At 41.6% G+C, this 23,506-nt stretch overlaps 1 protein-coding gene across 2 annotated transcripts in view; it reads right to left on the reverse strand.

The window, feature by feature from the left end:
- Positions 1 to 23,506, reverse strand: part of LOC115113054 (KH domain containing, RNA binding, signal transduction associated 2) — a 116,139-nt gene that overhangs the window by 22,739 nt on the left and 69,894 nt on the right. For both annotated transcript variants that reach the window (XR_003861070.2, XM_029640260.2), the window contains exons 5-7: positions 14,907 to 15,037; positions 11,563 to 11,737; positions 533 to 615 (exon numbers count right to left, since the gene is read on the reverse strand). Coding sequence is in view for 1 of the 2 variants with exons in the window: in XM_029640260.2 (XP_029496120.1) it covers positions 533 to 615; positions 11,563 to 11,737; positions 14,907 to 15,037 (389 nt within the window). In the remaining variant the exon portion in view is untranslated. The remainder of the gene's footprint in view (positions 1 to 532; positions 616 to 11,562; positions 11,738 to 14,906; positions 15,038 to 23,506) is intronic.

Raw genomic sequence — 23,506 nt, forward strand, 5'->3', positions numbered from 1 at the left:
TATACGGTTATTTAGAAGGGGGGAATATGGGGCCTTAATACTGATTATGTTGGTCCAATATTTACAGATGGAATCGAAGTAGTAAAAAAAAATATATCCTCTCAATAAATATATTGTACATTGTGTTAGTTTTTTAATCCCCATTAATGATTTACACTGTATATTTAATTTGAAGTGATGTGTGAAGCACAGGTATAACTCTATTACTATGCAATAAGTTAAAAAGTGCTAACGAGCTTATCTGAAACGGCCAAACTTCACTAAAAACCTTTTGAATAAGACAAAGTGCCCTCAGGAGAGATTGTTTCACAGTAATATTGCAAATACTGCAGTTAAGAACAAAAATATATATTGGGGAGGAAGACAAAGACTGAGAAATTGGCAATGTTCTAAACAAACGAGAATGTAGAATGATCTGCCAATTATGTACATATGTATGCAAACAATTTTCATACTTCATCAAAATTACGTTTACCTTGCAAAAAGAGGAACACTTAAGTATGCAAAGCTGGCCTTCTGTTAGCTAACTCACCTCTTTGACTGATTGCTGTAGTTCTCCTCATAGGCATCATAACTCTGGTCATCATATTCACCGTCATATCCATCATCATAGCCCTGCAGGTCAAAGAAAATGCAAGAATAAGAAACCTCTGCCAATGTAAAAGCAGCTCTGTTTCAAACCTAGCAGGAGTCTTAATTGTTTAGGGTTGGGACATTTAAAAAATCAATGCTTAATTCCATGGGCGAAAGATCTCTGTTACACATATAGTCCCTGAATGTCAGGGGTGACAACACTAAATCATGTCTAACACGGACTATTGATTAGGGTTTGCAGGGAAGCTGTCTTGCTAGCAGGGTGTATCAGACACTCTGTTCACCTCTGACCTTTAGCCAACACTAATACGGCCTTTACTCTTGATCAGTGACTATTGTAATGATCAACACAGAGAAAAAAGTAACTTCAATATAAACCTGCCGCTCATCAATGAAGTACACAATAATAATGTAGTAAAATACATATATACTGTGTATAAACATGATACTATAAGGTCTGTGTAACGCTCGTCAAAATGGGTAGACCAAGGCGCAGCGTGATTTGGGTTCATCGTAATTTATTTGAATGAGAACCAGCAACAAAAACAATAAAGAGAAACAAACAAACAAACCTTGTAGGGCTCAAAAGCAACAATACAAAAACAAGATCCCACAAACAACAGGTGGGAAAGGCTACCTAAATATGATCCCCAATCAGAGACAACGATAGACAGCTGCCTCTGATTGGGAACCATACCAGGCCAACATAGACATACAAAAACTAGACTACACATAGAAATAATAAACTAGAACACCCCCCAGTCACGCCCTGACCTACTCCACCATAGAAAATAAAGGCTTTCTATGGTCAGGACGTGATAGTCTGACAACAAAGAATATCAATCCAGTTGTACATGATCTAATTATTGTAGACTGTACACTATTTTGTATCCAAGGAATGGGGAAAGCATATAAAAGGAGAAATGTACTGCTATTCGCTTCATTACTATTTAGTTAAAGTCCAAACTTTAACTAAATAGTTGTAGAAACAACACTTGCTATCCTCGTGTCATGATTGTGAAACACTTTCCCCAGACTTCACTGTCAAAAACACCCACAATTCCCAGAGAGCAATTGTTTCAGCGACGGTCTTCTTATTTTTAGTTCTAATACTTTTATGATCATGTTTACTGTAATGTCTTCCCAGACACTGGAGAGAACAGGAAAATAGGCATACAGTATATTTTCCTTTAATGAGCCTGGCTATACAGAGGCTGCAGACAGTCCGTGTTCATATTATGACAAGGCTGTTGCAGCAGACCCAGGCTCCAGGCTGAGCTACTCTTTTCAAAGTGTTCTACTGCTGTTTAATCCTCTCTGCTGTCACTGCCATGTTTATTTCTGGCCCTGCTATCTCCTCTGTCACATTTCTGAAGGTGAAGACACTTTCTAATCGTTGGATCTTGCTTATTTTAAGCGTTTTGGTTGGTTTTCAAAGTGCATACTTTCTGTCAATCATCATCATCCTGTAATCTCCTGGGGTCTTCTCATCCTTGTACTCACACAAAAAAAAAATGTCTGCGATTGCAAATTACAGTCAAATTGTTTTCTCTTTCTTTTGATTAATAGCTTCAATATCCATCAAAGTTGGAGGATCTTTTTGTTTAACAAGCCAAGACAGTTAAGAACAAATTCTTATTTACAATGACAGCCTACCCTAGCGACACTGGGCCAATTGTGCGCCGCCCTATGGGACTCCCAATCATGGCCGGATGTGATTCAGCCTGGATTTGAACCAGGAACTGTAGTTTGCCTCTTGCACTGAGATGCAGTGCCTTAGACCATTGCCCCAATCGGGAGCCCCACTGATGTTATTGAACAAGCCAGGAGTAAATAAATTAAGTGAACTAGTATACATAGAATCTTTGCATTCACAGTAAATGCTGATGTCACTGTCAGTACATAGGAACTGGTGATGGTTCGCCTCAGAACACCTTAGCTGTGAAGAAGTTTAATCATAGAAAGTCATGATCATCATCTGACTGTTTTAAAATCCTACCAGAAAATACAAGGGTTTGGTGCTACAATAATAACCCTGCAATAATCTTCTCCAAAGATATGAATATTATCCAACTACATGGATAGCTCTATTGCTATGAAAACCACTTCTGCCAAGACTTTCATGCGAGAATACTCATCAGCTGCCTTATGACTTTAATAATTCCCTTCCCTCACAGCTACTTGGAATATATATGAAATAACAGTCTCTATTTTAATAACGCATGCTACAGTAGTGTCTCTACATAAAGTATGTTCAATAAAAAAAGGAATGGGAAAAGTTGTCAAATGAAGCTTTAGTCTATTGAGATATCCGCCTGTCTCTTTTGTTGGCTCAAGACTTTTTAGATTCTGCTGTGGGCTCTTGTGTGGCTTTATACAAGTATGAACATGGATTTGACTAAATTGAAGTTAGGGATTATGTCAGGGATGAAGTTGTTCAGGGGATCTAATTTCACTTCCTCTCTCTATGAGTATTTTTCCATAATGACAGGGTCAGAGGCCTACCTATCTCATTAACTGACCGTTTTGTTAGCATTCCCGGCTGACAGAAACGCTCCACATCGCCTCGGCACTGTTTGCCGCTGACATGTAAAACAGTCAGGGGAGAGACGGCCAGGATCATGTCAATATAGGACAATTCTGCAATTACATATTGCTTCAATTTCAAGGTTATCATGTACTTGCGTTGTAACAAAATGGAATGTAATTATCCCTACATTCTCCAGACATGTCCTAAAAATAAAAAAATGATTTGGTGACAGATTACTTTAACTCATTACGTATAATAAATGTACTGCTTTCCAATTTCCACTACCATGACAGCTAGTCTGAACGACTGTTGTTGACGTTTTTCAATGGAAAAAAAACATTAAACATTAAAAATGAAAATGTGACCTGACCTGTGAACTGTTCCGAACTACGTTGGATGTCAAAGGTGAGATGCGGTCTAGCAGCTTTTGATTGGCTACTGTCTTGCTACAGTATCACTATATCAATATCATGCTTGTTTACAGAGCTGTGGATTTTCACCTCGCTGAACTTTACATGCTTTTGCAAGACGCAATGCATAACGGGTGCTGGGGTCGGCCAGGCCCTCTAGTTAATGAAGCATGATCCTTATATTTCAACGCTCATTTGAAAAACCAATTAACGCTGGTGCTATTGAACAAGCAAGGAGGAAATAAATCAAGTGTTAACACACGGGCTGGAGAGTCCTGGCTCACTGTAATTAGGACAGCGAGGAGCGCAAGGAGCTAAAGGCCGTCAGCTCTATGCTTCATTATCAATTGACAACCTGTATGTCCCGTGACAGTGACTGATCTGCACACAGGGCTGCCTCTGAATGCAGAGCCCCAAAATGAGAAAGGAGAGTAAATGAGTGGTGGGTTCCTTTGTCTTTCTGCTTCAATCTTGAACGGACTTGATTTTACTCCTCTACATATTCAAGCGACACTCTGCTTTATGCATTTCACATTTATTGCAGCATGTGAGAGACATAAAAAGAGTCCACAAAAAGGGAGTACTTCTCAAGCTGTTATTCAGTCTGGGAGTTGTCCTTCTATTTGAATCAAATAAGTAATATAAAGTAACATAATAAACATCCAAATCCAAATAGTGAAGACCTTGGAGAGCACTGTTCTCCTGACCAAATAGGGTTATGGTCCTAACTGGTCTCATAGAGAAATAAGAATATGTTGTATTTGCCAAATGTATTTGTATCTTTCCTCCTCTTCTAAGGCTGTCAGGAATCCCTTGGATTGCAACTGATACCAAGGCTTTTGGGTATTCCGCCTACTTCGGAGTCAGAGTATGAAATGATTAAACAATCTATTTGAGGTGTGTGTCTTACATGTGTTTTATTAAACAGAGGAGTTGTGCATGGAGAATTCCATTTCCATAATTAGTTCACAAATGGGAACTCAGCAGTGTAACCAAGCCTATTGTTAAAAAGCAATTACTCCAGACGTGCATGCCATCCTTAAAGGTAGCCCAAGAAAAGCAATTTTGTTCCATTTTATCATGCATGGTGTTCCTAGAATGCAAGCTTTCCCCATATGTAGAATGGTGAGCATAAAAAATAGGGTGCGTAAAAGAGCTACATCAATATTTTATGAAATACACACATTTATTCAACTATTAGAATTTCACATATCTTTGGAGATCACGTAGAGACAAGAGTGTTCCATTTCCACAGTGTGACGTTGGGTTATTATATCTATTCTGTTCGGGGATAAATATATATATTTCAAAGCCTCACCAAGCCCTGCATTTAATCACATTATGGCCTTCTCTGCGTAGCCTCTGTAGAGTTGGTGTGTTCAGGTTTATAACACTAAGAAATACAATACACATTCTTTAATTTTCCTTTTTCATGTGTATTGGCCTTAAGACTTATCAAGCACACATGAATCTGGTTTGGATCTTGGCCAATGATCTCGGACAAGAGTGTTGAGCTTAGTTTAGGTCTGGATCAAACCTGGGTTCAAATACTGTTTTAAATATTTCAATTACTTTCCCACACATTTCCAAGTAAGGAATGTGGAATGTATGGAATGTATTTGGAAATACATTTGGAAAGTATTGTCATGTATTTTCAAATACAAAAATGTAAATGCTCCATGTATTTGAACCCAGGTGTGTTTGGTCCTTGTATATTAAGGCATGTATTTGAACCCAGGTGTGTTTGGTCCTTGTGTATTAAGGCATGTATTTGAACCCAGGTGTGTTTGGTCCTTGTATATTAAGGCATGTATTTGAACCCAGGTGTGTTTGGTCCTCGTGTATTAAGGCATGTATTTGAACCCAGGTGTGTTTGGTCCTTGTATATTAAGGCATGTATTTGAACCCAGGTGTGTTTGGTCCTTGTGTATTAAGGCATGTATTTGAACCCAGGTGTGTTTGGTCCTTGTGTATTAAGGCATGTATTTGAACCCAGGTGTGTTTGGTCCTTGTGTATTAAGGCATGTATTTGAACCCAGGTGTGTTTGGTCCTTGTGTATTAAGGCATGTATTTGAACCCAGGTGTGTTTGGTCCTTGTGTATTAAGGCATGTATTTGAACCCAGGTGTGTTTGGTCCTTGTGTATTAAGGCATGTATTTGAACCCAGGTGTGTTTGGTCCTTGTGTATTAAGGCATGTATTTGAACCCAGGTGTGTTTGGTCCTTGTGTATTAAGGCATGTATTTGAACCCAGGTGTGTTTGGTCCTTGTATATTAAGGCATGTATTTGAACCCAGGTGTGTTTGGTCCTTGTGTATTAAGGCATGTATTTGAACCCAGGTGTGTTTGGTCCTTGTATATTAAGGCATGTATTTGAACCCAGGTGTGTTTGGTCCTCGTGTATTAAGGCATGTATTTGAACCCAGGTGTGTTTGGTCCTTGTATATTAAGGCATGTATTTGAACCCAGGTGTGTTTGGTCCTTGTGTATTAAGGCATGTATTTGAACCCAGGTGTGTTTGGTCCTTGTGTATTAAGGCATGTATTTGAACCCAGGTGTGTTTGGTCCTTGTGTATTAAGGCATGTATTTGAACCCAGGTGTGTTTGGTCCTTGTGTATTAAGGCATGTATTTGAACCCAGGTGTGTTTGGTCCTTGTGTATTAAGGCATGTATTTGAACCCAGGTGTGTTTGGTCCTTGTGTATTAAGGCATGTATTTGAACCCAGGTGTGTTTGGTCCTTGTGTATTAAGGCATGTATTTGAACCCAGGTGTGTTTGGTCCTTGTGTATTAAGGCATGTATTTGAACCCAGGTGTGTTTGGTCCTTGTATATTAAGGCATGTATTTGAACCCAGGTGTGTTTGGTCCTTGTGTATTAAGGCATGGATTTGAACCCAGGTGTGTTTGGTCCTTGTGTATTAAGGCATGTATTTGAACCCAGGTGTGTTTGGTCCTTGTGTATTAAGGCATGTATTTGAACCCAGGTGTGTTTGGTCCTTGTGTATTAAGGCATGTATTTGAACCCAGGTGTGTTTGGTCCTTGTGTATTAAGGCATGTATTTGAACCCAGGTATGTTTGGTCCTTGTATATTAAGGCATGTATTTGAACCCAGGTGTGGTTGGTCCTTGTATATTAAGGCATGTATTTGAACTTTGAACCCAGGTGTGTTTGGTCCTCGTATATTAAGGCATGTATTTGAACCCAGGTGTGTTTGGTCCTCGTATATTAAGGCATGTATTTGAACCCAGGTCTGGTCAAGAGGTCTGCTCTAGATCTTGTGGTGTCTGGAACTGATGTGGGTCTGTGTCAGTTGTGTGTAAGTTCTTATAGTCCCCTCTTTTCCCTTCCTTTGTACAGGGTTAGTATTATTTATTATTTCCTCTTATTTTTGGTGGAGTCATTGTATATGATATATGTTTAGTAATTCTATGAATCATTCTATTTAAAAGACAATTGTTGCTTGATATGCATAATTGTAACAAGTCTTCTGTTCAGTCTGGTCTAGACATCGATTGTCAAACCCAAATCATGGAATCCCAATCACAACACCCACCGAAAACTTTTGTGATACAGTTTAGAAATAATTCAGTTCTGCCACTGCCAGTTCTGCCATAGTTGGCAAGCCAGTAAATTAGCTTGATGAAACAGCAACCCACTACATTTCCTCTGAAGTGAGTGAATTCACAAAATAGCAGGATACATTTAGTTTTTTTTTTGTGAATTGTTTGGCTTAAAGTGGGAGTGGGTGACAGTGAAAGCAGGAAAATAAACAGGCTTTAGCTGTGCTAAACCACGGAAGAGCTATGATTACCTGGATTTCAATACGTTGATTTGTTTAAACAAAAGAAGAGGTAAAGACATGCAACATGATGTTTATTCATAGTATGTTGCGGCATAAGCTAGGTAAATCTACGGGATACAAAAACAACAAATCATTGGCAGATCAATGACATTTCGAGATCTAGAAAAGCACTCAAATACAAAAATACCAAGCACAACAACGAGGTGCTTTCACTTCCTTTTACACTGTATATAATGTTTCAAAATATAGAGCAGGAATGGTACCTTGAAATTCAACCTCTCTCTCTCTCTCTCTCTCTCTCTCTCTCTCTCTCTCTCTCTCTCTCTCTCTCTCTCTCTCTCTCTCTGCATTGCAGCTGTGAATCAATGCTATGTGTAACAGGTGTGATTATGGTCATTATATCAGTTTTATGAGGGAGACTGACAACCTGACAGAGGCCATAGCTTCCTCTGGAGAAATTCCTATTATAACCACGAGAAGTGTGTACTTCATGACATAGACTGACCAGCTGAATCCAGGTGAAAGCTATGATCCCTTATTGATGACACCTGTTAAATCCACTTCAATCAGTGTAGATGAAGGGGAGGACAGGTTAAAAAAGAGCAAGACAAAATACTGAAGTGCCTTTGAATGGGGTATGGTAGTAGTATGGTAGTAGGTGCCAGGCACACTGGTTTGAGTATGTCAAGAACTGCAATGCTGCTGGGTTTTTCACACTCAACAGTTTTCTGTGTGTATCAAGAATGGCCCACCACCCAAAGGACATCCAGCTGAAACTGTGGGAAGCTTTGGAGTAAACATGGGCCTGCATCCCTGTGGAACGCTTTCGACACCTTGTAGAGTCCATGTCCTGACGAATTGAGGTTGTTGGGAGGGCAAAAAGGGTGCAACTCAATATTAGGAACGTTCATATTGTTTTGTACACTCAGTGCATATTCAGAATTCAGCATATACAGTATGTCTTCACAACGACAAATAGAGGAAAGTAGCGACAGGAAAAAAACACCTTTTTGAAGCTTTAGTCTACTAAGGTACTCGCCTGTCTCTTTTGTTGCCTCAAGACTATTTAAATTCTGCTTTGGGCTCTTGTGTGGCTTTATATGAGTTTGAACATGGATATGACAAAATTAAAGTTAGGGATAAAGTTATGTCAGGGATTAAAATACTTTTGTTGATTTATCTTGACCACGACCATATTCTGCACCCCCATCAAGAAGGAGGTACTGGTTGAGGACAGAGAACAGTCGCTAAGGCATCACAGCATCCTGTATACTTCAGTGGGAAAAATACCTTGACCTTATAGAGAGAGAGGTCTGCATACGCTCTGGGAAAAACACTCTGAGAGAAAAATGAGTCCTGGAGTAGAGGATAGAGCAAGGTGAGATTCGTGGGGGGAAAATAAGAGGGGAAGAAATGTTCTGGACAAACTCCTTCATTCTTTAATCCCCTGGTATCTGTCTGTGCTCCCACCTTCACTCCAAACCCCCAATTACTGTGGAGAAAAATGTCCAGCTTTTTGCCTCTCAAGAAATACACAGGCTCTCGCTCAGAACTCAATTCGGCTTTGGTAATGAGACTGTGCTTGTGCATTTCCCCATGCAGACAGGCCAATCTTCCAATTGCCAGCACACACAGAGACTTCGCATAGCGGGAAAGCTCGGTGGAAATTGACTAGTGAAAATATAGCTTTTTTCATTAGGTTACAATTGAATGTTCACCTTGTTCAACTCTTTTAACATGACTTTGAACGTCCCTGAAATCTGAGGGATTTAAAAAATAAAAAAAATCTAAAATTGTTCTTTATCTGTAGGTCTATGTACTCTTATCATCATGTCTTCTAAATTAAATATTTTCCATTTAGTCTAGTGGCAATAAAAAAAGGGCTGTTTAATTTTGTTTATGTGATTTCAGTTATATGGACTGAAAACAACTTGCACACAGCAAGGCTGGGATAGAAAGGACTGTGTTTTTACAGTCTACCCTTTCATGTTTCATTAATCATAGAGCAGCAACTGATGAGTATTTTGATACTTACCTCAGCAGATTTCATAAAGTCAACTGAGGTGAAACTTTTAATATCTTTCTGCTTGTCAGATATTCTCTGGCATTAACATTAACTACCTCATTATATACGTTCTTTTAAAGTTGTTTTTTCTATTTGTTTGCTGTTGCTGTGAAGAGGAACCTTTGGCCTACATAACATGACACTTTGGCAATGGATCATTTCTTCCAGATGTGCACCTTTGTTCAACACAACATTCCATAAAGTACATACACAGTATGACCTGACTTTCAGTTTAAGATGGAAGGTGGTCCCCTGTCATCAATCACTTACAGTGCATTCAGAAATATTCAGACCCGTTGACTTGTTACACATTTTGTTACGTTATGGCCTTATTCTAAAATTGAGTAAATAAAAATGTTTCCTCATCAATCTACACACAATGTACCATAATGACCAAGCAAAAATAGTATTTTGAAATTTTGTGCAAATGTATACATTTTTTAAAACTGAAATACCTTATTGACATACGTATTCAGACCCTTTGCAATGAGACTTGAAATTGAATTCAGGCGCATCCTGTTTCCATTGATCATCCTTGAGATGTTTCTAAAACTTGATTTCTATAACTTGTGCGTCCTTTCCCCAAAACAAAACCCAACTAAGCCACACTGCTTCTTGACACAATGCCCACTTAACTCAGAAGCACCAATGTGTCAGAGGAAACACTGTACACCTGGTGACCGTGTCAGTGTGCACTGCGCCTGGCCCGCCACAGGAGTTGCTAGTGTGCGATGAGACAAGGACATCCCTGCCGGCCAAACCCTCCCCTAACCCAGACGACGCTGGGCCAATTGTGCACCACCCCATGGGTCTCCCGGTCGAGGCCAGCTGCGACAGAGCCTGGACTCGAACCAAGAATCTCTAATGGCACATGCAGTGCCTTAGACCACTGCGCCACTCGGGAGGAGTAAGGTCCCACAGTTGACAGTGCATGTCAGAGCAAAAACCAAGGCACAAGGTCCAAATAATTTTCCGTAGAGCTCCGGGACAGAATTGTGTCGAGGCACAGATCATCTGGGGAAGGATACCAAAACATTTCTGCAGCATTGAAGGTCCCCAACAACACAGTGGCCTCCATCATTCTTAAATGGAAGAAGTTTGGAACCACCAAGACTCTTCCTAGAGCTGGCCGCCCGGCCAAACTGAGCAATCAGGGAGGTGACCAAGAACTCGATGGTCACTCTGACAAAGCTCCAGAAGTTCTCTGTGGAGATGGGAGAACCTTCCAGAAGGACAACCATCTTTGCAGCACTCCACCAATCAGGCCTTTATGATAGAGTGACCAGACGGAAGCCACTCCTCAGTAAAAGGCGCATAAGACAAAAGGCGCTTGGAGTTTGCCAAACGGCACCTAAAGGACTCAGACCATGAGAAACAAGATTCTCTGGTCTGATGAAACCAAGACTGAACTCTTTGGCCTGAGTGCCAAGCGTCACATCTGGAGGAAACCTGGCATCATCCCTACAGTGAAGCATGGTGGTGGCAGCATCATGCTGTGGGGGTGGAGACAGGATCGAGGCAAAGATGAATGGAGCAAAGTACAGAGATCCTTGAAGAAAACCTGCTCCAGAGCGCTCAGGACATCAGACTGGGGCGAAGGTTCACCTTCCAACAGGACAACGACCCTAAGTACACAGCCAAGACAACACAGGGATGGCTTTGGGACAAGTCTCAGATTGTCCTCGAGTGTCCCAGCCAGAGCCCGGACTTGAATCCGATTGAACGTCTCTGGAGAGATCTGAAAATAGCTGTGCAGCGAAACTCCCCATCCATCCTGACAGAGCCTGAGAGGATCTGCAGAGAAGAATGGGAGAAACTCCCCAAATACAGGTGTGAAGCTTGTAGCGTCATACCCAAGAAGACTCAATGCTGTAATCACTGCCAAAGGTCCCTCAACAAAGTTCTGAGTAAAGCGTCAGAATACTTATGAAAATGTGATACTCTTATTTTGTTTTTACAACAAAAAAATCAAAACCAGTTTTTGCTTTGTCATTATGAAGTATTTTATGTAGACTGATAAGGGGAAAAAAACGACTTAATACATTTTAGAATAAGGCTGCATCGTAATAGAATGCGAAAAAAGTCAAGGGGTCTGAACACTTTCTGAATGCACTATATTCAACATCAAAATTTAGTGGGGAAAAGTGGGTCAGACTTACGTAGTCGTCGTATGATTCGTGTGTTACGGGCAACAGTGGGGGTCTGTATCCGGGGTTCCCTGGTGTTCCCCTTGCCCTGGGAGTGGGTACTCCTCTCGCTAATGTGGCTTGTGGCATTGCACTCCGTGTACCCGCTGTCCCTCTGGGTGCAACTGCACCTCTGCCTCCCCGTCCCCTGTTTAAAAAACAAAACATCAACGAGAGATTAGATCACAACATCATATTACGTAGTCTGTTGATCTTGAACATTGACATTGTCCCTTGTGAATTAAGTATATTCAAAAAGCACATGTGTAGCGTACTCCGAATATGTTGAGCAAAATACCAATGTAGGATCTTAATATGATCACCCTATTGCAATGCAGGAAACGTAAAACTTATAGTGTATTTAAGGTTTAAAATGGCTTATGAAGTTTGTAACTTCCCTTTTCCCTTACGAAAGATGTATCAACCCTTACACAAATTTCCATTAATTATAATCCACATAATAATTCACATTTCCTGTTGCTTTAGGATTATTTCCCCACTGTGGCAAACTGGCTCAAATTAAGATCCTACATTTGTGTACCAGAAACCACCACTATGGGTTTTGATGGCATCTCAAACATGTGTGGAAATGAAATGGTCCTCACTTGATTTCAAACAACTATGTGCAACAATGGAATGGAAATGCATCAATCAGAATACCAAGGCTGCAAGTGCTGACCTCAACACTTGTTTCTAATGTATGCAGATACAGTATTATACAGACTGCCTCAGTCAGAAGCTTGAGTGTTGTCAAGTGGAAGATAAGCATAACCTTTTCTGCTCAGACAGATTTAGTCATAATGATGTTTGAAGCAGAACAGTTATCATATCGCTTTTCTCCCAGACAAGCTATTCATTCAGAAGCTGCACTGTTATTCCAATGACCTGGATAATCAGCTCTACCTACATTTGTAGAGAATCCTTAAGCAGCCGTTCCGGCAAACATTCCCAGTACATTAGCCAACATTCCCATTACGTCATAGTTAGAGTTTGGTAACATTAGGATGATAACGTCCCACAAACATTCAAATAATGTTTTTAACTACTCCCCCCAAAAATTGAATTTAAGTATCCTTTCAACATTCACCCAACATTCACTAAAATGTTGTTCACAACGTCTGTTAAAACTACCACAGAATATTCCCCATAAGGTTCTCATTAGGTTGTCATTAGGTTGCCAGGGAATGTACACAATGTGTACACAATGTTCCGGTAATGTTCTGAGAACATACTGCCGCAAAAAAATGTGGGCGCAATAGAAGTGGTTCAGAGGAAACATTACAGGAATAAATGAACAAGACATTTTCATGTGATATGCCATATATTTTTTGCTCCTCAACAGTAAGGTAACACTAACACATGAAAGAACAGAAATGGTTTAAAACGAAATTGTATCATTCTGGGCAAATAAGAATAACATTCTAAGAACATTGAAGGAATGTTTTGTGCTCCCTGATACAAACATTGTAAGAATGTCATAACAACTAGACAGATTTTGTGCTTTGGGAACTCTTGTGATGTACCCACACTGTTCCCACAACCTAATTAAATGTTCTGGTAACCTTTAAAGAACTCAAGATGGCTGTTTTGTCAATATTCTTGCAACATCAAAGGAATGTTTTTTTGCACTCTGAATGTATGGGGGCGGCAGGGTAGCCTAGTGGTTAGAGCGTTGGACTAGTAACCGGAAGGTTGCAAGTTCAATTCCCCGAGCTGACAAGGTACAAATCTGTTGTTCTACCCCTGAACTGGCAGTTAACCCACTGTTCCTAGGCCGTCATTGAAAATAAGAATTTGTTCTTAATTAACTGACTTGCCTAGTTAAATAAAGGTAAAACAAAAAAAATGTCAGCAGGACAGTTTTATTGTTTTGGGAACCTAACTCTTGACATATCCCCACAATGTTCCCAAAACCTAAGTAAATGTTGAACAAAATTGGAAAGAACTTATCAGGTGAATGTTTTTGGCACACTAAAATAAACATTATATAATCATCTGCACAACTGGATGGTTTTTGTGTTTTGGTTATGTTCCCACAATGTCCCGCCAGACTGTTCCCCCAACTGAATGAAACATTCTGATAACCTTTAAAGAATAGACAAAATGTGTTCTGGGAATATTCTTGCAACATCAGGCGGATGTTTATACAAACATTGTATAATAATCAGCACAACTGGACAGTTTTTGTGTCATGAAAAATATTTTCTGCAACCTAACGAATGTTCTGGGAACTTTCACAGAACACAGAAGCAATTTTGGTTTGCTGGGCTGGCAGAAAAATTATCCGGGTCCCACTGACTCCCTGTGCTTATCCCAGTGAGGGAGGCTATACTTTTCAGGGTGCATTGACAGTAATTTGACTGTGCACACAACTCGCACCGATAGTCACAGATCAAAAGGCAAATGGGCCCGGACGCTGGTGTGTCTGCGCTGAAATTAGGGTGTTGGGAGGCAGATGCTGGGATGCTGTATTCGGTCCTGAGATTTTACTGCCTAGAAGAGCCAGAGGAGCACCACAGGGAGTGCAGGGTGGATTTAAGGTCATAAAGCTGTCTATATTTGGAGAACATCCAGACGTTTTAACACTAGCAAGATGGAGAAGGCTGAGATACACAGTCTTCTGGCACTGCTGATCCTTCACTAAAGCTAGCAGTCAATTATGATCCGAAAATACAAAGACTCCAAGGAGCATTACGGCCACATTACCGGTGCATATTTCTCATGGAGATTTACAGTAATAGCTTATCAGCGCAGCATAAGGAGCAAATCAGGGGAGGAATGTGGTGTTGATTCTAAATGAGCAGAATCAGAATCACGTGAGAACACGGGTGTGTTTATTTCCATTACCACCTGAGGTAGTATAGTGCAAGCTGTCACCGTACACTCAAAATCCTTTAGGGACTGTCACACTGAAGACATGGCCATGGCCGGTGAAGATTGTATGAAATATAAATTATTGAGGTATGTCATGTCGTCTGAGATATTAAATATATAAATGATGAATATGTTACATAATGAATAATTAACAATATGTGCTTAAAACTAAATATGAATCATTCATCAAACGCGGTGTGAGTATTAGAAGCAATAAAGCCAAGATCACATTTTGATTGTTCACACAGATGCAAAACAAAACCACACAAACGCGCACGCACACACACACACACACACACACACACACACACACACACACACACACACACACACACACACACACACACACACGCACACACAATTAATGACCAGTAATGATTTGGGATGGAAACCAACAAGCCAGCAGATCATAATCAACATGGCTGGTCTTTGCAAATACATACCGCGTGGTTGTCGTGGAAGCCAGCCGTAAGCCCCGCCCCCTTACTGTCCTCCCTCTGTTGGTGTCCTCTGATCCTCCGTTCAAGTAGGAGAGCTCCCTCAGCTGCTCCTGTCTGATCTCATCATTGTAGTCCTGTGGGAAAGAATACAACAGGCCTCAAAATAAATAAAATAAAGTGAACTGAACGCAACAAAGTGCAAACTGCAACAAAGTTCTCCCAAATAAAAATTCTGAGGATATTCACAGGAAATGCATGATTTAGTTTAACACTGAATGTTCATTGAGAGAATGTTCTGGACAGAGTAGTTTAGGGGATCAAGTCTCAGTCTACTGAGAGTTAGAACAAAAGTCACCAAAAAAAAGGCATTGTTTCTTGCCTTAAACTGGGCATCATTCACAAGTGATAATATACTGTATAATTCACAAGTGATAGGCTAATATGGTCAACCATCACACTATTCTTGATTTAATCTTGTCTTTACATATACTAAATAACATCTGTGTGAAATTTGTTTTGATTTAGAATGGACCATTATCATGCACCTGTCACGAAACAGGGACAGGGGGAAAAATACATGTCATCTATGTACTTAAATAGCGAATGGAGGTTGCGTTTCCCGTGGTTAATTTTCATGCCAGCCAGGTAGGTTATACTCTTGTTGTAAAGATAAGCAACGTGCTTAATATTAGGAAAGTTGATGGGATCCTCCTCTTTTTAATAGAGGCCATCACTCTGTTTTATTTAGGAGAACAAGTCTCAGTCTACTGAGAGTTGTTAGAACATTTTAGAACATTGAAATAGACGAGGGGAAATTCAAGGACATAAATTAAAATCTCAGCATTAATAGTGTCTCAAAAGATAATGCCAGACAGCATTCCAAAACACACACAAACACAGAGGCAAACAGAGTGAACATTTGATAACACTTTCTTTACTGTAAGGCATAAACATATAGCTAATGCTTTATAAATGCATTTATCTGCACCATAAGTCATTCAAGGTCCATGGCCTTGTCTAGCTACATCATGTCCAGCTTCTGTCCGTCCTCCCTCAATTAGGTCACAGAACTCAAAGGGCTGAATGGGTTCAAAAAAACAATGTTATTAGACACTCAGCCTCTGAGTTTCAAAACTCCGTTGGGCTTTCAGAGGGTCACGTGAGGAACCAGGGGAAACAACTTATAATTTTTGTCCTCATTTGCACTAAGAGCGGGTTGGGAGGGCATTGGTGGCCATATTGAAAGCAGCTATTACATTGTTCAAGGCGTGAATATTGGGCGGCAGGTAGCTTAGTGGTTAGAGCGTTGGGCCAGTAACCGAGCTGACAAGGTAAAAATCTGTCGTTCTGCTCCTGAACAAAGCAGTTAACCCACGGTTCCTAGGCCATCATTGTAAATAAGAATTTGTTCTTAACCGACTTGCAGAGTCGAAGTTAAATATAAAATAAAAAATATTCCATTGCTGCCTCTTGATTCATCAATGTTTCTCTCAGTCAGTCATTGAACATGAATAGGATCTGAATCACAGGCTAGATAACAGAGTGGATGAAACACGTGTTATTATCTTGTCAACAGGCTTAGACAGATAAACAGGTCTCATTTCCTCCAACCACTTATCCTCGTCCTGTTTGCAAAGACAGCTAGGCTAAAACAAATATGAGAGATGGCATTGTGGACAGCACTCAGCCTCTACTTAGTTTAACTGCCCTGTACCGTTTTGGACTCTGACCTGGTTATGAACTCTTGCCTGTCCCCGACCTGACTTTTCCCTACCCCTTGGATTATAATAAATATCAGAGCTCAAACCATCTGCCTCCTGTGTCTGCATCTGGGTCTCGTCTTGTGTCGTTATAGTACGAACTGGCCATGACTGACCCAGCAGATTTGGACCATCTCCGTCACACTGTCTCCCTGCAATGAGCTACCATTAAGAGACAGGAGGAGCTACTTCAGAACCTGATGGAGGGGTTCAAGGCGTTAATGGAGCAATTGCATGAATTAGCTCACAGGCAGCACGGCACATCTGAGACATCCAAGCCACTCAGTAACTTCCCTACTACTGGTGGGTTTGTTCAGCCTACCCTGGCTCCCCGAGAATGCAGCTTACCTCCTCCGGAGAATATGCAGGTGATCCTGGAACCTGCCGGGCGTTTCTTTCCCAGTGCTCCCTCATTTTTGAGCTACAGCCATCTTCGTTCCTTTCGGATCGATCGAAGACAACATATCCAATTACGCTAATGTCCGTAAGAGTGCTCTCCTGGGCGACCGCTGTTTGGGAGCAACAATCCGCCGTTTGCCATAACCTGGACGATTTCATGGCGGAGGTGAGGAAGGTACTTGATTTTCCGGTGCCTGGGAGAGAGGCGGCCCGAAAACTACTGAAGGTACATCAGAACTCCCGTAGTGTGGCAGACTACGTGGTAGATTGTCGCACATTGGTCGCTGAGAGTGCCTGGAATCTGGAAGCTCTGTTCGATACCTTCCTTCACGGACTCTCGGAGGAAATAAAAGCCGAGCTCGCAGCTTGGAGTTGCCATTGGACTATTGGACCTTGATTCCCTCATCGCTGTTACGATTAGGCTGTGTGGTGCCAGGACAACAACCTCTCCCTCAATGTGATCAAGAGATGATTGTGGATTACAGGAAAAAGAGGACCGAGCACGCCCCCATTCTCATTGATGGGGCTGCAGTGGAGCAGGTTGAGAGCTTCAAGTTCCTTTGTGTCCACATCACCAACAAACTAACATGGTCCAAGCACACCAAGACAGTCGTGAAGCGGGTACGACAAAACCTATTCCCCCTCAGGAGACTGAAAAGATTTTGCATGGGTCCTCAGATCCGTTCTACAGCTGTACCATCGAGAGCATCACTGCCTGGTTGCATCACTGCCTGGTTGCATCACTGCCTGGTATGGCAACTGCTCGGCCTCCGACCGCAAGGCACTACAAAGGGTAGTGCAAACGGTCCAGTACATCACTGGGGCCAAGCTTCCTGCCATCCAGGACCTCTATACCAGGCTGTGTCAGAGGAAGGCCCTAAAAATGGTCAAAGACTCCAGCCACCCTAGTCATAGACTGTTCTCTCTGCTTCTGCATGGCAAGCGGTACCGGAGTGCCAAGTCTAGGTCCAAGAGCGTCTGCTAAATGACTTAAATGTAAGAGGCTTCTAAACAGCTCCTACCCCAAGCCATAAGAATCCTAAACATCTAGTCAAATGGCTACCCAGACTATTTGCATTGCCCCCCCTCCCCTCTCCACTCCACTGCCACTCTCTGTTGTCATCTCTGCATAGTCACTTTAATAACTCTACCTACATGTACATACTACCTCAACTAACCGGTGCCCCCGGACATTGACTCTGTACCGGCACCCCCCTGTATATATTGTTATTGTTTTTACTGCTGCTCTTTAATTACTTGTTACTTTTGTATTTATTAGGGATCTCCATTAGCTGCGGCCAAGGCAGCAGCTACTCTTCCAAGTGTCCAAACACATTAAGGCACTTACATAAAACATAAGATAAAACAGTACATCATATAACATTATTACACCACTACATATCTACAGTACAATATGTATGATACCACCATACAACAATATTACAATGTATGTGTGTGTAGAGTGAGTGTACTAGCGTTTGTCTGTACCTGACTCTTCACGGTCCCTGCTTTTCCATAAGGTCAATTTTTCTCTGTATTTAAATCTGATTCTACTGCATCAGTTACCTGATGTGGAATAGAGTTCCATGTAGTCATGGCTCTATGTAGTACTGTACGCCTCCCATAGTCTGTTCTGGACTTGGGGACTGTGAAGAGACCTCAGGTGGCATGTCTTGTGGAGTATGCATGGGTGTCCTAGTAGTTCAAACAGACAGCTAGGTGCATTCAGATTGTCAACACTTCATACAAAAACAAGTAGTGATGAAGTCAATCTCTCCTCCACTTTGAACCATGAGAGATCGACATGCAAATCATTCATGTTAGCTCTCTGTGTATATGTAAGGGCCAACCAAAGGTCGTCTTGAGTCATCCGCATACATAGACACACTTGCTTTACTCAAAGCCAGTGACATGTCATTAATAAAGATTCAAAAAGTAAGGGGCCTAGACAGCTGCCCTGGGGAAATCCTGATTCTTCCTGAATTATGTTGGAGAGGCTTCCATTAAAGCACACGCTCTGTGTTCTGTTAGACAGGTAACTCTTTATCCACAATATAGCAGCAGGTGTAAAGCCATAACAAAGTTTTTCCAGCATCAGACTATGATCGATAATGTCAAAAGTCAGACTGGTCTAACAAAACAGCCCCTACAATCTTTTTATCATACATTTCTCTCAGCCAATCATCAGTAATTTGTTAAAATGTGCTGTGCTTGTTGAATGTCCTTCCCTATAAGCATGCTGAAGTCTGTTTGTTTACTGTAAAATAGCATTGTACCTGGACAAACACAACTTTCTCCAAAAGTTTACTAAGGGCTGGTAACAGGTTGATTTGTCAGCTAGTTCAGCCAGTAAAGGGGGCTTTACTAGTCTTAGGAAGCGGAATTACTTTTGCTTCCCTCCAGGCCTGAGGGCACACACTTTCTAGTAGGCTTAACTGCTCGACTGAGGGACCTGAGCCATGACAGGCCTTTCAAAGTATTTCATGGCTACAGATGTGAGTGCTACAGGAGGATAGTCATTTAGACAGGTTACATTGGCACAGGGACTTTGGTGGTCTGCTTGAAACATATAGGCATTACAGACTGGGTCAGGGAGAGGTTGAAAATGTCAGTGAAGCCTCTTGCCAGCTGATCGGCGCATGCTCTGAGTACGCGTCCTGGTAATCCATCTGGCCCTACGGCCTTGTGATTGTTAACCTGTTTAAAGGCATCGCTCACAAGCACGCCCGTTGATTCATAGTATATATAAACAAATTGCCTTAAGAAACGTCTTGGTGTGAAGGAATGTCTAGCATCTCTCGTAATTGGAAGTGTGTAGCTTAACCAAAGTGCAACAATCTGATTGGGCTTGTGAAAGTTGGGTGTTGACAGAGGCTTTGAAAAAAAATAAAAAATAAAGTCTACAAATAGCTGTAGGGGAGAGTGGGATAGGTTGAGCCAAAGAGGTAAGTTGAGCCCCCCTTGTTCCTAGGAAACCATACACACAATTAATAAATGTACCAAAAATTTAGGAAGAGGTCATAATTTCATGGAGTTTGTGAAGGAAGACACCACATGGAAAAAGTGGTAAATTAGGTCCAAAAAAAGTCTAATTAATTTATTGTGTTAGAGGTTTCATGATGCTTGTATCTAAACCAAAATAGATCATTTTAAGATTGTTCTATACATCAGTTGGGGTCTCTATAAGCTTCAATATGAAGTCATAAACCTAGCATGAAAGTGCATCCTTGTATCTGTGTGGGTTAATATAGTCAAAATGTTTGAGTTGAGCCAATGGTTGAGCCAATGGCAAGTTGAGCAAATGTAAGTGTTTTCCTCCCAGGTGTAATGCCTGTGATGTAAAAAGTACATCATTGTCATACTTCAGTAAAAGTTAAGACAGATAACTTGTTTTGGTCACTTGATTGTGAACAGTACAGACGTCATGCCATGTAGCAACTGGCTACACTTAAGGACACTGAAAATGAAAGGCTAACATCACCCCAATGATGTCAACAATATTCACTCATTCATGCCTTTCCCTTTCCATCAGTGATTCATTTAGCATTTTGTGTATAATGTCCAAAACATATTGACTAGTGACTGGAGGACATCCAGACGTGATCAAAATGGCTGTTTTCCAACAAGTGAATGAAGTAAATGCAATCGCGCCTTTTCCTAAATAATTTGCTCTGCGAAAAGGAAGCAATGCCTTGAATTACTTCAAATTAAATCACTTGATTGCACCAAGTTTCCCCATAGTCAAAACTTGATGGGCTCAAATTGGATCGCAAAATAAATGCATTCCGAGATGAATAGATGTAATGGCTAGCCTGATGAGATCATTATGGAGGCCGTTGGGTGGCCAGGCTAGGCTAATTAGCCTCTGAATGAAAACTGAGTGGTGAAATGCTTGTGACTGAATCAGGAGGCAACAACTTGGAGACAAAACACAGTGATTGAGCTTCGGTTGTGAACTATTTCCAGAGAAGATAATGAAACACTGGCAGAAAGAAAGAGAGGTTAAATGTGCCCTTATAATAAGATGACCAAAATACCTGATATACAATATCATCAAAATACTTTTCAGAAGCTTTCACATGAATTGTTTCCCTTTTAGACAATAGTGGTGGTAATATTATTGTCTACTGTAAAGGGGAGCCAGACATCGCAGTGAAATACATAACTAGAGCGTTCTTACAGTACATTGGGGGATATGTGGGTTGTGGCGTACAGCACCCTCATTGGGTCTGCGTTAGCAACGCCTCTGTGGTCCATACTGCTGATGAATGAGATATAGTACAAACACACCTTTATTAAGTATTAATGCTGCACATTGTGCTGCATGAATCACTACTCTTCTGGTACCAAGTGACAGTATGTGATGCAAGTCCCAACTCCTCACATACAATTTGAGCCCATCATAAACGCTGTGTCTCCCGCGTGCTAGCGTAGTAACGACTACCCCGCGGCTTCCCTGTTCCGTCTATTGCTGTCCACTGGACCCTATGATCACTTGGCTACATAGCTGATGCCTGCTGGACTGTTTATTAATCACGGTACTCTATTTGACTTTTTGTTTATCTGTCGGCCCCAACTCAGGCCCTGTGTGTAGTTAACCGACCCTCTCTACCCATTCATAGACATTTTACCTGTTGTTGTTGTCTTAGATGATTAGCTGTTGTTGTCTTACCCGTTGTTGCCTTAGCTAGCTCTCCCAATCAACACCTGTGATTGCTTTTTGCCATATGTCAATATCCCTTTACACTGTTGATTAGGATAGTTTTGTCTTAGTTTACTGCGGAGCACCTAGTCCCACTCAACATGCCTCAGATACCTGCTTTGTCCCACCTCCCACACATGTGGTGACCTCACCCAGCATAACTAGCCCGTCCAGAGATGCAACCTCTCTTTTCATCACTCGGTGCCTGGGTTTACCTCCACTGTACCCGCACCCCACCATACCCCTGTCTGTGCATTATGCCCTGAATCTATTCTACCATGCCCTGAAATCTGCTCCTTTTATTCTTTGTCCCCAACGCACTAGACGACCAGTTTTGATAGCCTTTAGCCGTACCCTCATCCTACTCCTCCTCTGTTCCCCGGGTGATGTGGAGGTTAACCCAGGCCCTGCGTGTCCCCAGGCACTCTCATTTGTTGACTTCTGTAACGGAAAAAGTCTTGGTTTCATGCATGTTAACATCAGAAGCCTCCTTCCTAAGTTTGTTTTACTCACTGCTTTAGCACACTCCGCCAACCTTGATGTCCTTGCCATGTCTGAATCCTGGCTAAGGAAGGCCACCAAAAAGTCTGAGATTTCCATCCCCAACTACAACATTTTCCATCCAGATAGAACTACCAAAGGAGGAGGAGTTGCAATCTACTGCAGAGATAGCCTGCAAAGTTCTGTCATACTTTCCAGGTCTATGCCCAAACAGTTTGAGCTTCTAATTTAAAAGATGAATCTCTCCAGAAATAAGTCTCTCACTGTTGCCACCTGTTATAGACCCCCATCAGCTCCCAGCTGTGCCCTGGACACCATATGTGAATTGATTGCCCCTCTCTTTCTAAAATTATCCGCCGCCATTGTTACAACCCCTATTACCAGTCTGTTCAACCTCTCTTTTGTATCGTCCGAGATCCCTAAAGATTGGAAAGCTGCCAGGGTCATCCCCGACTTCAAAGGGGGTGACACTCTAGACCCAAACTGTTATAGACCTATATCCATCCTGCCCTGCCTTTCTAAAGTCTTCGAAAACCAAGTTAATAGACAGATCACTGACCATTTCGAATCCCACCATACCTTCTCCGGTGTGCAATCCGGTTTCTGAGCTGGTCACGGGTGCACCTCAGCCACGCTCAGGGTACTAAACAATATCATAACCGCCATCGATGAAATACAGTACTGTGCAGCCCTCTTCATCGACCTGGCCAAGGATTTAGACTCGGTCAATCACAGTATTCTTATCTGCAGACTCAACAGCCTTGGTTTCTCAAATGACTGCCTAGTCTGGTTCACCAACTACTTTTCAGACAGAGTTCAGTGTGTCAAATCGGAGGGCCTGTTGTCCGGACCTCTGGCAGTCTCTATGGGGGTACCACAGAGTTCAATTTTCGGGCCGACTCTTTTCTCTGTATATATCAACGATGTCGTTCTTGCTGCGGGTGATTCCCTGATCCACCTCTATGCAGACAACACCATTCTGTATACATCTGGCCCTTCTTTGGACACTGTGTTGACTAACCTCCAAATGAGCTTCAATGCCATACAACACTCCTTCCGTGGCCTCTAACTGTTCTTAAACGCTAGTAAAACCAAATGCATGCTTTTCAACCGTTCGCTGCCCACACCCACCTGCCCGACTAGCATCACTACTCTGGACGGTTCTGACTAAGAATATGTGGACAACTACAAATATCTAGGTGTCTGGTTAGACTGTAAACTCTCCTTGCAGACTCATATTA

Source organism: Oncorhynchus nerka, linkage group LG28, assembly GCF_034236695.1.
Source record: "Oncorhynchus nerka isolate Pitt River linkage group LG28, Oner_Uvic_2.0, whole genome shotgun sequence".
Classification (NCBI taxonomy): Eukaryota; Metazoa; Chordata; class Actinopteri; order Salmoniformes; family Salmonidae; genus Oncorhynchus; species Oncorhynchus nerka.